The sequence below is a fragment of the Notothenia coriiceps genome, unplaced genomic scaffold, assembly GCF_000735185.1.
Source record: "Notothenia coriiceps isolate Sejong01 unplaced genomic scaffold, NC01 NC01_scaffold00031847, whole genome shotgun sequence".
Lineage (NCBI taxonomy): Eukaryota > Metazoa > Chordata > Actinopteri > Perciformes > Nototheniidae > Notothenia > Notothenia coriiceps.
This window is the reverse complement of record NW_011364548.1, coordinates 84,258-103,031: the sequence shown is the minus strand read 5'-3', so window position 1 is coordinate 103,031 and position 18,774 is coordinate 84,258. Positions and strand designations below refer to the sequence as shown.

Here is an 18,774-nt window from a genome sequence, read left to right as displayed (position 1 = left end):
ACGAACAATTCAAAGAGGTAGCCAACACTGTTTGGGACCTATTTTGCGGCCGAAAAACAACAGCTCGTCCTCATACTAAGGCGGGGGACGGGGACGTGGACGAGCTGCATTCGCCACTGCATACACCACGAAAACGAAGCCGGCCTGTTATTAAAACCCCGGGCTTTACTTGGCCTTAAGTTTTTTCCTGTGTCTGTGTAACCTAATTGGATACCTAATTTGAAGTTTTGTCGCAAAAATAGCGCAAAATTACGTAACTTTCGGTGAAAACTGGTCTGTTGCTGTCATCCGGTACACGGCCAAATCGATAGATCGCGGTAGGGTAGTAAGGAAGACTCGTTAGTGCCCGAGAACTACAGTGAGAGCGACGACCGAAGGGCAACGGGACGTTCTACCGGGCAGGAGGAGAAACACAAAGAGTAGCCCTCACAACAGAGTTGGACTAATGTTCGTTTTTATGTTAATCCTATGCGTTTTATAATGTACTTATATTATTTTTATATGTTTGCGTTTATCGTCTTTCGTAAGAATGGTTGCTACTCTCCTCCTGATCTAGCGGACTTTGACAGAGGAAAGTCCTAGAGGACGAAACGGTAGCATCTTAGAGACGTAGGGGTGGACATCTCCTCGTTCCGCACTAGTGTCGTTCCTATACCCACACGGTCTTTAGATGTGCATGCTCACAGTCCTGAAGTACCCCCTTGAATATAAACCCGAATTTGCTCAGGTTTTTAGGTGTAGAGGGTACATAACAACATGCATCGGTGGTTACCTCCGGGAGTTGAAGATTGCATTCAAAACAACCGACAGGGTCGCAACTTTACAAGACGTGTCCAGCCAGGTCGTTCCTACTGTGTTCACCTGGCGAGACGACGTACCGCGCCCTTCGCTGTCCGTAAAGAGGACTTCATAGTTCGGTCCAGAACTAAAGGGTTCAAACAGAAGAAAGGTAGAGACTGGACAGTTCCAACAAACTTTTTCTTAATTATTCTTTCCCCCCCCCCCCCCCCCCCCCCGCCCCCCCCCATGTATTTATCGGTATCACTGAAGAGACCAGCTACCTACTGGGAATCTGGTCTTCCGAAGAGGTAGAGAGGAAGCTGGAGCACAATCGGCCATTGTTGTTGTTGTCGGTGTGAGCTGTGAGGGGTTTACGCACGGTTTGGCTTTATGAAGCAGGCACGCGAACGGTTACGTCATGAAGCAAACGGTGAAGCAATGACGCAGCACCAGTCGGACTCTGGGCAGTGTGAAAAGAGTCGGAGCTAAACCGAAGAACCGGTTCTGAACCTGAAAAGCTCTAGCACGGAGCTTGAACCGGAGTTGCGTTGGTGTTAATGAGGTATAAAAGTAAAAAGAAGAAAGAATGTTCAATCTGAATTTTCATTAAAATAAAAAGATCTTTATTGATTCTGACTTTTCTACATCCAACTCACAGGTTTATCATTACTTTGAGAAAAAAGATTATTAATTCAACCCTTTTAGAAGGGAAGATATGGTCATTTGTTCTGGGAATGTCATTTTCGAGCCTGAGACCTGAAAAACAGGCTCAGCGCTTCAGTAGGTAAATCAACTCAAACACGTCATGTTACAATTATTTTGCTGCTTGCTACAAAAGGAAAACTTGCGCGGCTCTCCTGTCAAGGGTACTTGAGTGAGTGACATGCATGCTCTGCATGCACAGCGAAACCACCAATCACAATCATTCTTGATCAGACACAGCAGGCCTCGCCCCGCCAGTTTGCAGACCATCAAAACACCGGTAAAAAATGAGCGAGGCACAGGAGGACATTACCTTCATCCGGTTAAATATAGTTTAAAAAACCGCAATATATATCGCAGCGGGGAAAAAATTACAATGTCAGTTTTTTTCAATATCGTGCAGCCCTATTGGATAGTCATAAAATCATGACGGTTTTAGCTCACTGTAGATTTATCTGGACCTTTATTTACATTATGTAGTTTCACTGCATAATCTGTAACTATTGATTCATCTATACGTTTTTTGCAAGCAGTTAAATGCCCATATTCTGATTTAGGTAAACCATGTTCTAATCCTTTTATTGACAAATAGTGCAAGTCTACTTATCATATCACAACCCTGTCGCCATAGTCCCCACTTGTCCAGTGGACAATTCAATTCCTCAAAGCATTGTACACCAAAATGTTGCCTTGTATTTTACACAACTACTTGTTGTGTTCCTTTTAACAGGCTGACGCCCCAAACACTGGACTGATTCCTGAAAGTGATGCTGTTGGTGTGACTGTAGTCCTGATCACATGCACATACCGTGGACAGGAGTTCATCCGCATTGGTTACTATGTGAACAATGAATACACAGAACCAGATCTTCGTGAAAATCCACCGATCAAGCCAAACTACACACAGGTCAGACAAATGGTTGACTCTGGATAAAGTTCTGTTTTTAATATGACTGTTTAATGCTTATTTGTTATATGAAATAATACTTTGGATAACGATCTTTCATCAACTTGAATGTGTAATGTAATTTCTGGTTGAAAAGCAGTTTTAAAATAATTCTGGGTGGGGGAAAAAGTGAACTCAAAAATATGTACAAACATTAGATGAAATACCGTATACAGTACATCATTCAATGTACTTTTTTTTCTATATTAACCTTTAAAATATAATAAGAAGGCAGCATGGTGCACACATACTCTGCAGAAGTGAGGCTTTTCTTTCTGTTCAGCCTGTACTTTGTAACATAATTTTTGATCCTTAAAAATTGACTAGTAATCCTATCAAATTCCCTCTGTTATATAACTAGTTAAGCAGAAATGTTACTACTGCAAGCAATGTTCTTCAGTGACAGGCCACTGAGTCTTTGAATGAAAACCATTTGGCACCTTTGTACCGATCTTATCAACAGAGTTCACCTTTTCTGTACTTGAGGCTGGATGCCAAACGAAGTGTGGTGATGTCTCATGAGTGTGCAGTGTGCTCATTAGCGAAAAGTACATGCAGCTAATGGATTAAGATTAAGGCTTCTGGGGAAAGGTTTTCCAATTGCTGTCAGATTGTTCCCATTTAAGTTGTAAATTGTGTAGGCAGACAATTTATATCTTTCCTACTCCCACTGGTGATTTGCACATTCTGTACTGTGCTGTGACCCAACTTAGATATGGTTTTACTGTCTAAAATCTCTTGTCAGTTTCTCATAGAAAACATATTAATATTCACAAGTAATTTAAATATTTACAAAATGTATATCTATTTTTCTTTTTCAGCTTCAGAGAAACATTCTGGCATCGAACCCACGTGTGACGAGATTCCATATAAACTGGGAAGGCTGTGCAGAGCGGATGGAGGACTGTGAAAATGTGGATCCCTCATCAAACTCCATGCTCCCACCATCATGTCTCCCGGGCAAGGCCCCCCCTTTAGGGATACTACCAGATAACTCCATGGACTGCTTATAGAGCCCCAAAGTTAATACCAAAGTTAATACCAAGATCTTCTGAAGAATGCCTATGGACATTCAAGTGTGGATGTAAAGACATCTTTGCCTTGCAGCTTTCCTTATTTACCTGAAGCTTGTCAAAACGTAACTCTCATCTTGGGATTCAGATGATTGTTTGTTTTAAGGAGGATCAAGAACATCTTACTGGTATGAGCATCACTTATATATGTGAAATGTTCTTACCATAACATTTAAAACATTATTTAACTCATGGGAGGGAAAAGGGTGACTGACATTAGCTGAACTGAAAGCCGATGTGTGATTCACCTTCCTTCCTCTTGTAGATGCAGAACTGATTTGTACCAGTTTGGGAGGATTTCAGAGCTCAAGCTATAAAACGCAGTGTTATTGCTGTATAGGAATGTGATAATCTGCCATTATATTTGGGTTCAAATTTATTTTGCACTTAAACCTTTTTCTTTGGGAGTTTTGAATGGGATACATTACTTTTCCATGTTTTTTTGTTTTGTTTCCAACTTTATGTTCTAAATAAAAATTGATGTTGTTATCTATCTGTGTACGAATGTCTGTAATAGTAAGATGTTATTCTTATTTCTCTTATTTTTTTGTCTTTACTTATTTCGTTTTGATTAAACAACCAGGGGAAGAATATTGCTCCTTTTTAAATGTGCCTGTGCTGAAAACAAATGTTTTCTCTTTTGTTCTTGTTAAGAATGTCACAAAGAAGCAATTACAGTTTTAACATGATTGTTTTAACCACAACAGAGTGGCAACTCTCTAAAACGAATATCACTGTGTGCATCCTCTTATATTTTCCCATTTGACTAAAAATAGCCTGTGTTAACGTCACACCCAATCACAGATCGCTCGGGTAAAAGGGGTGGCTAAGCTACAGAACAGACTTTGTTAAATACTGCTGTGCAAGTAGGCTTATTATTGCAAGATGCTAAAGCGGATGATTTGTGCCCTGCAAGAAACTCGGTCTTATAAATACAAACAGCTGATCATTTAAAGCAAAACGGGAAAAAAAACAGTCATAGTTATGGGCGTATTGGCTGCAAGCAAGTCCGGGAGGCGGGACAAAATAATTTGATGGACGAATCGCATCAATGCAATGATTGGATGTATTGACGCTCCTCCAATCAGCATCTGAATTGCGACGTCTCTCATGTAAGTGTATGTGCAATGAGCCAATCAGAGCCAGTGGTAGGCGGGACCCAGTGGATGGATGACTGGAGTTTCCCTTGCGGTCTGAAGATTAATGGAAGGGGTCTGTTGATCTTAGGAATCGACTATCAGATGGTCGGTCCATGGAAACCATTGCACTTGATGCCTGGTTTAGAAACGAATGGAGATAAATACAATTGAAATATCCAACAGCAGAAAAAACGACTAACCTGGACACCACTTTTGTTATTCACGTCTCAACTGAAAAGGCCTGCCTTCACAGAGATAGCACCTGGTTAGTTCAGGCCAGGATACGACTGCGAGTGACGCTAAAAGCTAACGCTAGCTTGCTCGTACGATAGACGGAAAACGACTTTTGACGATCTGTCTAACGGCACGGACTCGATTCTGGATAAACCAAGCTATCACTGGAAATAAAGGACAGTCGAGTGACATCTTGATTTGCCACTGCTCGCTTGGAAATTGACGAGCCAACACTCCGAGGCTAACATCCACTGGTTGCTAGAGTTAGCTTGTGTGCTAGCCTAGCCAGCCTACAGCGTTAGCTTCAGACTTTGATATACTCGCTCGGGTTGAGTTTCCGAACTCCCTAAGGAGGGGTATTGGAAGACATTGATTTACACACAGTCCAATAATGATTGCTGTTAGCTAGTAGCTAGCTGTCAGCGTCATTGAGCCCAGCGACAGCGTTAGCGGTGTAGCAACACTCAACCACTTGCAGAGGAGCACTCAGCCCGAACCCAGGGAGCCCACCATCAGCCTTCATCATGGGCAACACGCCCACCGCAAAGAAGGGCAATGAGATGGAGAGCGGTGAGTACCCTTTACCCGTAGATGCAGAAGCTAGCTAGATCATGCTGCCTGGATCGTTTGCCTGTATTGTTATTTCCTGTTTCCCATAATGGGACTGAAATACAACTTATCACCTGTACAATACATCAAGGCCCAAAGACCCTCCACACTGACACCACATTATATTCGACCCCCCTGATCTAATAATGACAATATGCTAAACTTTCCTGGGTTGTCAACTTCAGATGGAACATCATAAAAGATACCCGAGGCCATAGACTTCCATATATACACTTCAAACAAGCTGTGACACCATGATCATTTCAACTGAACAGCAGAGGATGTTATCCATTCTCTCCACTGATTTTGTGGGAAAGCTCGTGATTCAAAGCCCCAGGTTATATTCAGAGGAACCGATGGGGATGACAACAACTGGCCTTATACAACAGTCATAGGTTTCTGTGTGGTTCACGTGTTTCAGATGTTTTTATTTCCTCCTATCAAAAGGTTATGAAAGCCTGCAGTAACATTGTTTGGAGTCCTCTTGTGCGGTTTTGATAATCCATTCAGGGCAGAATAATACTTAGTGCATACATACATTAAATGTTAAGAAATGCAGATATTAAAGAAAGTTAGAATGCAAATATTTGACATGTGTGTGTAAATGATGGGATCTTGTTAATATAAAGTGGACCCGAGCATTGATTCCCGCAGGTTACTTTAACAATGAGGGGATGGTTGTTTTCAGAGAAGGAAAAAGCCACCAAGATGGGGTCATATGATGCATGAGGGTGATCCTCTCCAGGCAGAAACTTAGGAGTTCAGGAGTCTCTTGAATATCATGTGATGAGCAGCATTTAGAACAAGGACTTGTATGTTTCACTGTTTGTGTTTGTGCGTGCATGTTTGGAGAGGACAAGATTCTACGCCAATTATTGTGTGGACCATTGCCCCTTTTAGAACTTTTTATTTTGTTGATGACCTTCATTAGATCTATTTATATAAGATATAACATAAATAGATACTCTTATCTACTACAATATGATCCTCAGGTTCCTTACTGATTGAGGGAAATTGTAATCCTAATTCTTTAACCCACTTATTAACTAATAAAAGTGCTTTAAATAGTGTTTCCAATTAAGGTTCACAGACCTTGGATAAGATTTGGGAGGACACCGTTTTATGTTTGATCCATGACACCATAAATAACGCTCAAGTGTGCAAAGTCTGAACAGGTATCTGCAAAATGAGTGTCAGCCCCTTGTTGCTAGTAGAGAGTACGTGTGAAGAATGGCCTCCAGTCCCTCTGTAATGTTAACCCACCAATAGAAAACTCCCTAACAAGGACTTTCCAGAGCACAGAGATTTGTTTTTTTTAATAGAAATGTGAATTAGGGGATTACTTGGTTAGGGAAATGTGTTTACATGTCATGCTTCACATCCTTATCAACCCGATCGCCGAGGATCCACCCTGATCCCCAGAGACAGGTGGAGACCAGGGGCACAGAGCCCACACACAGGAGTGTAATTTTCCACAGAGCAGCATGAAATTAAGGAGAACATGGCAGCTTGTTTTGGTTTCTATTGAAAGAGAGAGTGTTGATAGCTTGCGCTGGTGTGCAGGGTCTCTTTCCCCTGAAGTTCCCAGGCTGCAGAGTACGAGCACAGAGCCGCTGCACAAGTAAAGCTGATATCTGGCCCGTAGGAGGAAGCAGGGCGGACAGACACTCAGTGAACTGCAACAGGAAGTGAAGGAGCAAGGAAGGTCCAGCCCAGGCTTTTCACAGTTGGTCATCGCCTCTCTATAAACTAAACACAGCTAACCAGGATAGCTTGATGTTTTGACCGTTAAGAGGCTGTTGGTGATACGTATTCTGGATTTCCAGCTTGTAAGAACCTCCGGACATACTACAGTTTTGAGATTATTTTCTGGCTATCAGCTGGTTTCCTCCTGCCTTGTAGGATGTCTGTTATTCACAGGCTGGCAGGAAGGCTTTTTCACCGAGCCGGGCCCGGCCTAGGAGACACGGGCAGTGGAGAAGGCAGACATTACCAACCACAGGAGGAGCTAGAGGCTTGCTGTTGGCGTGAGTTTTCATTGTGGACACGGACAGGAGTATGGGTTAGCAATGGAGCTGTAGTCCAAGCTTTGTCCTGCTTGCTTATAGCCAGTCACAGGCTGAGCTTTCTCGTATGGTTTACAAAAAAATATCGAACTGTGTTTTTCTTATGAATGTAACGAAATGCATATCTTGACCTGGTGAGTTGAGTGTCTGTTGGCATTGGTGGAGAGATCTTTAATACAAATAGACACACGGAGCAGCCTGTTGTTTGTCTCTATGGCCTACAGTTTTTTCAGTTGCAGTTCAAAGGAAAGCATTTCTCAGTTATTGTGAATTTGGGGGTTACGTTACACAGCATAACATTGTTAGCCTAAATCTGTTAGACATTGTAATAACGAACCTTATCTAACCCGTGTGTACTTAATGTTTTGTCTAAGCTCTGGTTTTATTGTCCTTCTCACTTGTAGGGCTATTGGTGTTTGAAAGCCTGGAAATCTGTTACTGAACTTCACTTTTTAATCATTTAAGCACTATACTGTTATGACCCATCCCATTCTGGCGCCATGTTATGACATGAAGGATTGTTGTATTGAATCTTTTGTGTTTTGAAATGAACCTCATATAATGAGGTGGCACCCTGTCAAAGTGCAACTCCCACTATCTATAAATATCTCTGCTCCATGTCCTGCCCCTGCTCTGCACGCAGCTGGTTTTCGTAACAGGGGCCGTTTTGTGTTTGGATCGCTCATCACTTCCTCCAGTTAAAGTGACTTTGTTAAAAGCCCGTACTGATTACCAGGGGACCTTACTTTTGCAATGCCAATCGGCCACATCCGATAAGCTTACCGCACTGAGTTGGCAAGTTTACATGCTTCCAGGGAACAATCCCGAGAGGCAAAATTGAGTTCAGGAAAAGTAGTTTCCTTTTTGGATTTTCAGAGCAACAACAGCAGCATTAGTAATCCTTGTGTCTGGTAATATGTTAAAGCTGCCGTCACATTTAGAGGCACTGATAGTCACTTGTTCTGTGCAACAAATAAAGCTATAGCATACTAATGGCATGCAAAATAAAGGAGGTCTCCCACAAGATTACCCTCATGCTGAAACAATTTATTTATTGAGGTGCCTTTGTGACGTGCAACAACATTAACATTAACCTTTCTGTTGGTCGCTTGTTAGCAGACCCTTCACGCGATGGCAGAGCAAACAGGTACAGGCAGGGCCCATAGTGAAAGCCCTATAATTTAAATCTACTAGCCACAAATAAACATATGGACATGGGTTACTATTTAAAAAAATAAATGGTAAATGTATTTAGGAACCTATCCATGTAATTTTAAGTGGGGGTGGACCTCAAATCCTCTAGGAGGGTCTGGGGGCATGCTCCTCCGGTAAGATTGATGCATTTTTTTAAATGCATCGATCTGGTGCACTTTGAGGGGGAAATAAAGAGACTAGATCTATTGGAACAGTGAACACCCATATGAAACAGAACTGTATACATTTCAATAATCATAAACTCATTGCCATAACCAATAACATACCATTTCATGAAAAAACACTGAAACTTGTTTATTTATTTATTTTGGTTCATTTGTAGTTGTGAGTGTGTCTGTGCTCCTGAATCAGCCCCTCCTGTCTCCCCCCTCTCCTCCCTGCTCCTCTTTGAGGCAGCAGCAAAGACTAGTTTTAGCTCTCAACAAGTTTTAAAAGTGTATCTTACCTTTTTTCACCTAGTTAACCGATTTTTTTTTTTTATTCATGCATATTTGACTAATCACTACCCCCTCAAATAGAAATATGTGTTTACATAAATGGTGACCAAACCGTTTGAGACCCACTGAAAACTTAGACCAAGTTAACTAAACACTCAGAGTCCTTAGCCTCACCTGAGCTGAGGTTATCCCGAGCTTGAATGACACACAGAGGGCTTTGATTTATGATCTGTATGACAGTGGCCATGTCGGCAGGCCACATCATGTAGACAGCCAGTCACCCTGTGTGAGGCAGAGCCACATTTGTGCTGCGTTGCGTTCACAATACATAACAAAATACATTTAAAAATCCTCAGGCCACTTAACAGGCAAGGCCATCGGGAAACGTCTCGGACGGATAAAAAAAAAAAAAGGGTCGCAAAATATACTTGGGCGGCCGTTAATATACCTGGGCGGCCCGCCCAAGTAAAGTCTGTGTGGGAAACCTTGTAATCGCTTTGTGAGCTTATCGTAGATATATTTATGAGACAGATGGATGCATGCATCTAAGTTGTTCTTCACATGCATGTGACTACAGGAGAATGGAACATAAAAGTGTGATGTGATCAGTGTTTCCGCCAGGGGGCGTCTTGCCGTCATTTAGCGCCCTTATTCAGCTCGGAATGCCCTGAACTCGAGCCGAGGGCGTCCAAAGAAAAACATCCTCTGTTGGAGGGGCAAAGGAGCCTGGTGGGATTCTTTTCTGAGTATTGAAGCTCGTTTCCCCGACATCGGCCTCTTTTCAGTTTTTCGTATCTTGGACCCACGGTGCCTTCCACAGGACAACACGGAAAGTGCAAGATTTTGATGCGATTCGCAGCGGCAAAACTGACGCTCCGTGGTAAACTGTGGTAAAAAGAGTGAGCTCTTCTTCTTATGGCGCATTTCCACTAGGGGTGCACCGAATGGGAAATTCTTGGCCGAAACCGATACCGAAAATAGGAAACAGTCGGCCGAAAACCGAATGCCGAAAGGCCGAAAATGATTAATAGAAATATATATATATATAATGTATACATTTTTTACCAATGTTGTTCAGCTGCCTGATTATGGAAAAATAAATGATTATGGCAAAACTTAACTTAAATAATAATCACTATTATGGGTCCATAAAACATTTATTCAGCACTTTTGAATGCATACAGTACATTAATTCCAAGTCAAGTGCATTTTCTTTTCTCTGTAGGATAACTACAACAAAGTACATTCAGAACAAAGCCAAGGTGCTTTAAAACTGCATAAACATCTAGGCCAGTAGGCCTACAACAAAACAGTGTAAATAAAGACTGTAACAGCCAGGCCTTCAACAACAACAAATGCACCTATAAGTGCATGCATACAAATGTGCAAACTGGATAAATCCACATCAATGTAACTATTTACAAATGAAATTACAATTGAATTTCAAGAATCTGTAAATAAGGCTGTCTGTCCTCATAAGCAAAGTAGTAAACATTGTATCATTTATATACCGAAAGTACAATATATTGAACACTGTGCTGCTGTCATTTCCCTCTAATGATAACCTGAGATGGTGAATTATAACTCACAATGAAAATTGTTCATGAAAGTGGGTATAGAGTAGACATGTAGAACTAGATAAGCTTATGATAAGCCAGCCTTGTCTACTTATTAAGGAAAAGTGGGAGGTTCTTTTTAATGAACANCAGCAGCATATTGCACCCTGAAGACTGAGCTCCATGTCCTGCACTATAAGCAAACTGAGATGACCCCACATGCCCCATATCGAACTAACTGCTCCACTAATAGCAACTCCCAATACTTTTACAACTCACACTGCAAATGAAGCATCCATCGCTGTGCAGTGAGAGGGTCAGAGACACTCACAGGTAGTGCTGCGTACCGGTACGCCGAACCGGTACTGGACTTGTAAAAGGTTTCGGTTCAAGTCCGGTTAAAACCGGAACGTCAGGAACCGTTACTTACGTATATTCTCCTTTGTGTTCTAAACCATCTAAAACCTTCCATAGATCGAGAAATTTGCGCTGAGAAAAGACGAAAAACATTGTTTTGGCTCCTGATATGGCGGCCATTACTGAGCTCACGAAGTCTCGCAAAATATCGCAACTGCTCGCGAGATCTGTGTGACGTCAAGGGAAGCTGGCTTAGACATAGTGGACACTGACAGCGTGGGATGCTGGTTGCCATATTTGGTAGCGTAGCTAAGCTAACTCCTTTGTATGTATGGTGATATAGTGTCTGCCGAAGGAGCAACACTTCACCCAGACAATGTCAATATGCTGTTGTTCTTGAACAAGAACACATAGACTTGTACTCTTGCATATTGAGTCTTGTATGTACATCACTATGTATGTAGTTGTGTTGTGTAGTTAGTAACACATGTAGAGTTCTAGAAAAGACATGGTGTAGACACAAGTTGGAAGGGAGCACAATAAACCTGACGAGTTTGAATTTGAGTTGATTATGAGTTTATTTTCAATTGATAATTAGCTCACAATAAGTTCACTTTAGTTACTCACACAACTTGACACAATTCCGGACTTATAAGTCCGGACCTGAACCTGAACCTCTGGACTTGAGTCCGGACCTGAACCTGAATGTGAGTCCAGGTACACAGCACTAGATACCGGTTAGTAAAAACCATGAATTAATGCTTTGACAAGTCTGCAGACAGACGGCAGGCGAAAAAAACTTTTAAAATGTGTGTTTTCTGAATGGAGATCGGCTAAGCTAACTTTGTATATGCTCCGACCGTCCACACTCACAACAACGGCCTATACAGACATAAATAAACCAGCGACTGTATTCGCCATGACACAGACAGTCTGTGGTTTTTTTCTTGTTTAACTTTTGTCTAGTTTCTGAACAGATATGAGGAACTGTGAGCTCTGAGGGCTAACAGCTAACGGTTGATGTTGGTTTTGTGTTTCGCATTGAAGATGATGTCACGGCTCCGCCTACACCTCCGCCTGCAGTATAAAGTGGCCTGGCCTACCAAGGCCGTGCGAGGCCCTGCAGTGGAAATGCGCCATTAGTGAACCGAGCCAAATGATCCGTCTCACTAAAAAGAGCCGTAATTCCCATCAGTAACGTAAAGAAATATTATCTGTAAGGGTAGGCTCAATTCAAAATTCAAGTAACATGACACAACGTGACCCCCCCCCCGCTCTCGGGGTGGATGCCCTCTCAGCCCTGGTCTGACGGAAACACTGGATGTGATAATTAATTTAGTTTCTTTGCTCCTGGATTGCTCAGTCATTTTTTTCTAGCCAATTCATTCATTTCAGTAGAATGACAAGTACTTTCCCGTTGGTGGTAATTCTAGTAACTTCTTGCTCACCAGTCAAATATCTACTGTCAGTATTGAGCCGATAAAAACCATTTTTTCTCACTTTCACACACATGACACACACAAAACGCCATTCTAGTTTACATGCATCTCTGTTTGCCCTCTGACTGATTTATTATGCCCCACATGGGGATGTATGCTCTCTGAACATGGCCCGGTGTAGTCTGGGACCCAATTGGGCGCACTTCACAGTTAAATGTCGGTCAGTTCGCCCTAATATAACCCCTGTGTTCCTGCGTCAGAGTTGGCCTGTGGGGCCCCGGGGACAGATGTAGCATTGATTTTTGTAGGATCGATGGAGCAGTGGAACTACATAGACTCTCTGGTGCATTTAGGCAAGAAAAAAAAGTTTCACTGTGGTTGGAGCGTTCTTCATTTGCTTGTCTCCTTTTTATGTTTTTGAAAACATCCAGATCAACTCCTAAAGCTATTCATCTGTGACATCCAATTGGTTCTGTTAATTAGGATACGTTTCTCGAATATTGATGTATCTAGTTCATCTCATGGTCTTCACTTAGGCCTAGTTTTCCATAGGACTTCCTCTCTGGGTCAGATAAATATGCCAGCTGGTGTTTTACGCCCCTCCCTTTGGTGATTATGCCCCTGTTTTGATCAATATATAGCCTCTGTGTGTATGGTTGTGTCTGATATGGGAGGGAACGGCAGAGAGTACTTTGTGTACAGAATAAATATTGATACAAAGCAAAGCAAGGGTCCAATTGATCTGTGTGAGTGTAGGGGGAGGCAGTGCTGGTCTCCATGCTATGTTTGTGGATACTTTCTGAACTTTGGTGAAGTGACAGTTGCAGGAAAGACTGAAGACTCCCCACTGGCTGGGACACTTGGTTTCTGTGGATGAGGGGGGGTGCTGCTGATCTGACCACAGTGCTCTCAGAGGGGAAGGAAGGGTCATGATGAATCAGTGACTCTGAGGAGGAGGCCAAGGAAGAAGAACAGGGGAGACTTTGCTGGGCTAATGTGTGACAGGAAGAGCTCCAGAAGGCATGCAGGAAAGAGGGAGTCATCCTCGCGCTCAAGTGAATCAGGGTCACGCTCGGCAGATGCTGCTGCAGCACCAGAGGTACCCATAGTCATCCCAGATGGTAAGGAATTTGGGGTTACATGAGAGTTGAGGAGTCAATCAATTAACATAGTAGTTATACAAGCCTAGCTTCAGAAAAGACAGAGATTTGATCAAGATAGGATTCCTCAAAGGCAGCCTTTCATGCGGCCATTAGGCTTCCAGCTACCTGAGCAGCAGCATTCACGTCTTTCCTCTGCAGCCGCTCCAACTTCTGACAGTAATCGCTTCATTTGTGGCTCTTGCTGCTCGGAAGTGGGAGTTGAGTAACTTTCACGGGAAATGTTTTCTCCCCTGTTGACCAGCCAGCCCCCAGCGCTCTCTGTGGGAGCAACAGTGCTCTCGACCTGTTTATGCGAACTTTGGTCTCTGCCGTTCTCGCTGGCTTTCTCCCATCCTATTGTCGGAGCTGCTGGTCTTTGGAGAATTTGCAGGAAATCACATTAAGTGGATGGGGATTAAGCCTTTGTGTAGCTTTTCAAGTGTATGTGTGTAGCGGATAAACACATTTGCATGAGAAATTTCTAGTTACTATTTATATGTTTCATAATATTTATCCAATTTTTAAACATATCTAAAAGCCCTTTAGTTTAACGTTGGTGATAACATGCTCTTTCACTACAGACAGGCTGTGGCTTTATTTAGGCTTTGACCTTGGCTTTTTGTTTTTCATCGATTATCTTAGCAGATGTACATTTTAAATGATCCTGAATAGCTTAACGTGGTTTGTTGTTAGCTGTTTATATATAGATTAGTTTAATAACATTAGTATTGATGGACACATCCACTATTTCTACTTTGAACTCATTTTATATTTATGAACTCTTCCATTCAAAATGTTTTCATATTTTTTTAAGCATGTGCTCTTACTTACTGTAATTCAATTACAAATATTGTCCATTTGTTAAACGTAGATCGTGTGTCCCAGGCCAACGGTAGAAGCTGTCCTAATTCATCTGCTATGGCAGCTTGTGTCCTCAACTAGTAAGGAGGAATGGGGAAGGACTGGTTATCTACATGTTCCCACAGAGCACTGTGATTAGCCTCATAAAGATAAGGTCAAGAAAAATGAATGGCTGCATAATATGATAGTGTGTGTGTGCCAAGCTGTCAAACTCAGTCCACTGGCCTATGTCTGTTAGTCTTCAGTGGCATGTATGCACTGTGTTGCCATGTCATAAACTGTGTTCAGAGTTCTCATGTGTAGGTGTATTCTGAAGGCATTGTAGCATCAACTGCTCTCTTAGCATAAACACATGTATTTGTCCACTACACCCCTGACTGAAGTCCTCCTCTGAAGAAAAATCATTATTTTACTAATTGAAATCAACTTGGATTATCTCACAAGGAGGTTGTGCAGATCCTGCTGTTCTGTGTTGTGGGGCAGTGGCTTCCTCCAGCTTATGTCCAAGGTTGTTTTTGCTCAGTTGTGTCAAGCTGTATTGGCACCTCAAATGAAAAGCAATATTAAAGTAGCGTCCCAAACTCTTGATAGGGTTGAGGTTTTGACTCCGGCACCGTCCCTCCTTGCTTGTTTTTCCCTGTGCAGCCCATTGAACCTTCCTCCTGTCTCCAACATGCCTCCTGGCTAACATTAGCTGAGATATCACGCGCCACTTTCTTTTTGCCGCTCTCCCGTGAAGCCGAGACTCCAGAAGCAACTGTTGTTGTACGCCTTTGTGTCTCGACTCCCCGTAGCTTCTTCAGAGTCGTAATAGTCCTCTAGTAGATCGATAATACACCTGTTTTGCTGACGGTTTTCGGAGTATACTTTGCATCATTAATATTTAAAGCCGTGTCATTATTTATCCCTCAGAGTACAGCAAGGTCATTCATTTAAAAGAAATGGATTGGCAGTGCATTAGAAATGTGATGCACCCCTCCACTGATTGGTACTGCAGGGGGACCAAATGATTTAGTTTGGAACTTCCTGTGTCCTCATACATTGTGGGTTTAGCGAGTAGATTGATTCACCACCAGATTGAGCTTGCACATACAGGTGTGTTTAACGTGCTCAGTTCACCTGTCGGAACATCTCCCTAAGGCCTCACACCTTTTTTGTAAGAACAACAACAACAACAACATTGTGGTCTTCTCTGGGTCTTGGTGATTATGTCTGGTGACCTATTGTAGACGCATACGCTCTCTATAATGAATATGCACATGTGTATTTAATTACAGTGAAGGAGTTTCTTGCCAAAGCCAAAGAAGATTTCCTGAAGAAATGGGAGAACCCAGCACAGGTGAGAGTGAAAGAGAATTACTATCTTGTTATTTTGCAGTGGTATTGTACTTTTGCTAATTGCGTTTGTATGTTGTGATTATGCATCTTATTAACTTTTCACAGACTAGTTCCCTCTCAGACTCATAAAAATAGTCCCGCCCATGAACAGAATGAGTCCTATTTATTTTTGGAGGGGCAGTGCACCCTCTGCTGGGCTAATGTGAAATACATTATATTTATGTTTTTAGTATGAAATATCAACTCTAATGTAGAATCCAAGTCAAATTCAAACATTTCTAAATAACTTTAAAACGTTTTACTGACATGATGTTTATTTGACAGAAGGTATCATGAAACTAAAGTCAGGCTTTCCACAGTATGTCGCTGTAATGTTGTCATTCACCCTTTCCTCTTCTTGCCATCTCTCCCACCCCTCAGCAAACTGCGGCATTGGACCACTTTGAGCGTTTGAAGACCTTAGGCACCGGGTCGTTTGGTCGAGTCATGCTGGTGAAACACAAAGAGTCGGGCCAGCATTTTGCCATGAAGATACTTGACAAACAGAAGGTAAATAACTTTTAGGCTTAGAGAAGCTTCCTGGTAAATCAATGTAAATGCTTCACCTGCTCCAGCTTGTATTTCTGATATGAGGGTAATGTCTCTATGTAGATATCGTATAGGTAAGTGTACCAAGACTTGGATATACATTTAGAAGACACTTACTGAGCACAGAGCCAATGATAATCTATAAGCACTGACAGCCTGGAGACTTTGTAGTCAGAAGTGTATCGAAGAAACCTAACTGAAAGACATCACCAGGGTTATTGTCTCAGTTATTTCTAATGTGCGATGCAACGTTGGCTAGCAGCTTCATGACTGTGACAATATCAAATGTTTTTTTGTAGCTCTACAAGTGTTTCTTTGATCTCGAGGCATAAAGATGACTTTGTTGTCAAAGTGAAAATGTCCTACAGTGCCGTGAACGTTCTCTCCAGTGTGTTTTCCCTGAAAGACCTCCTGTTGGAGAGATTCGTTGTTTTATGCTAGTTTGGTCATTTTAGCACATGCAAATAACATAAAGTACTATTTCACAAGAAGTTATCATCTTTTTTTATTTGTATAATGGTGTGGAATGAGACCTTTTCCACCCTTCTTTTTTTAAATGAGAGTCCATCCTGTTCCCTGTAGGTAGTGAAGCTGAAGCAGATAGAACACACACTGAACGAGAAACGCATCCTGCAAGCCGTCAGCTTCCCCTTTCTGGTGCGACTGGAGCACTCTTTTAAGGTATGCATTAAACACTTTATCTGGTTATCTACTATTAACGAGCACATTATATTTGCATGTACGTTTTGCATTTGGAGCTAAAATTGTTCTGATCTTTCTACAGGACAACAGTAATCTCTATATGATAATGGAGTATGTACCCGGCGGAGAAATGTTCTCGCACTTAAGGAGAATCGGTAGATTCAGGTGAGTTGATTTTTGTCAGCGTTTGTCAACTATTTGAGGATAGTTGTTGTTAATGACTACTGCTATAGTCTTCTAGTCCTGCGAAAATGTTTCCTTGTTTCTTTCTCAGAAAAATTAAATGTTGTCGTTGTTAACTTCTCAAGTTAGTCTTTTATTTTATTTATTTGTTAATTAAAATAAAGAGGGATTTTGATGACGTTGTTATTTATTAAGCTACACTTAGGTCATTCCTTTCCCACTAAACATAATTGCACGTTGATGCAGTCACATTAAGTGTTTAATGATGTCAGTGCCATCTTGTCTTACGCGAAACGCTGACTAACATGTGCTCAGTTTTTGTTAATAATAACTGTTTTTAGAATAGAATGGAAGCATTTATTGTCATTATACAAGTACAACGAGAAGAGTAAAGCTACTCCTTTTTCAAGGTGCCATCAAAACATTCAGAAAAGACAGCATACACAGAGATAGGCAGCATTCATACATACATAAAATATTAACAAAGTAAAGAATTCAATTAGTATAGCATAATAAATGTGTGTGCGTATAGTATTGCAGATGTGTGGGTTATTGCAGAGGGCTGGTAATAGTGCAAGAGTTCAGTGCCATGATTGCTCTGGGGAAGAAACTGTCTTTGAGTCTGTTTTTCTTTGCTTTTAGGCTACTGAAATATTTAATCATATCACTGGTTCGCTGTAAATATCGCACCCCTGATGTGTTTTGCAGTGAACCGCACGCGCGCTTCTACGCAGCCCAGATTGTACTGACCTTCGAATACCTTCACTCGCTGGATCTCATCTACCGAGACCTTAAACCTGAGAACCTGCTCATTGACCAGCAAGGCTACATACAGGCAAGGAGTGCATGTCTGTTTTTTTTAACCTCAACAATAATTACGTTTGATCGGTCTCATGCTCACAGCTATGCTTTCTGTACCCAGGTAACAGATTTTGGATTCGCAAAACGGGTGAAGGGCCGAACCTGGACGCTTTGTGGGACCCCAGAGTACCTGGCACCGGAGATCATCCTCAGTAAAGTGAGTGCTCGGCTCGGCCACTTTCTCTCCATGTCACAAGGGACAGGAACGTTCTCCACATATACCTACGTTAGGAAACCATTTTGTTGTCCCCAGCTTTTTGCCTATGGTTCCTCAGCGTGATGGCTATTGTCGACACTTTAAAGGTCACCTATTGAGCAAAATCCACTTCTTCAAGTCTTTTCTACATAAACATGTGTCCCCTCTGTGTAAAGAGATTCTGAAAGTTTCATGAAAAAAGACCCCCTCTCTTTTTGTCCTGATCCATTTATTTACAAATCTGTCTGAAAATGAGCTGATCAGATGTTGGCCGCTTTATGATGTCATAACGATTTTTTGGGTTTGTGTAACCATTAGCCAATAACCAACCAAGGTAACCCCCCCCCCCC

At 41.9% G+C, this 18,774-nt stretch overlaps 2 protein-coding genes across 2 annotated transcripts in view; both read left to right on the top strand.

Moving 5' to 3' along the window:
* asf1ba (anti-silencing function 1Ba histone chaperone) overlaps nucleotides 1-3,992 on the top strand; it is a 7,380-nt gene extending 3,388 nt beyond the window's left edge. Inside the window, exons 3-4 of the mRNA XM_010788301.1 lie at nucleotides 2,213-2,389; nucleotides 3,250-3,992. Of these exons, the coding sequence (XP_010786603.1) occupies nucleotides 2,213-2,389; nucleotides 3,250-3,441 (369 nt within the window). The 3' untranslated portion in view covers nucleotides 3,442-3,992. The remainder of the gene's footprint in view (nucleotides 1-2,212; nucleotides 2,390-3,249) is intronic.
* A 664-nt stretch (nucleotides 3,993-4,656) lies between these two features.
* The window catches only part of prkacaa (protein kinase, cAMP-dependent, catalytic, alpha, genome duplicate a), a 20,186-nt gene continuing 6,068 nt past the window's right edge, over nucleotides 4,657-18,774 (top strand). Inside the window, exons 1-7 of the mRNA XM_010788300.1 lie at nucleotides 4,657-5,444; nucleotides 15,834-15,895; nucleotides 16,315-16,443; nucleotides 17,065-17,163; nucleotides 17,267-17,349; nucleotides 18,076-18,202; nucleotides 18,290-18,385. Of these exons, the coding sequence (XP_010786602.1) occupies nucleotides 5,399-5,444; nucleotides 15,834-15,895; nucleotides 16,315-16,443; nucleotides 17,065-17,163; nucleotides 17,267-17,349; nucleotides 18,076-18,202; nucleotides 18,290-18,385 (642 nt within the window). The 5' untranslated portion in view covers nucleotides 4,657-5,398. The remainder of the gene's footprint in view (nucleotides 5,445-15,833; nucleotides 15,896-16,314; nucleotides 16,444-17,064; nucleotides 17,164-17,266; nucleotides 17,350-18,075; nucleotides 18,203-18,289; nucleotides 18,386-18,774) is intronic.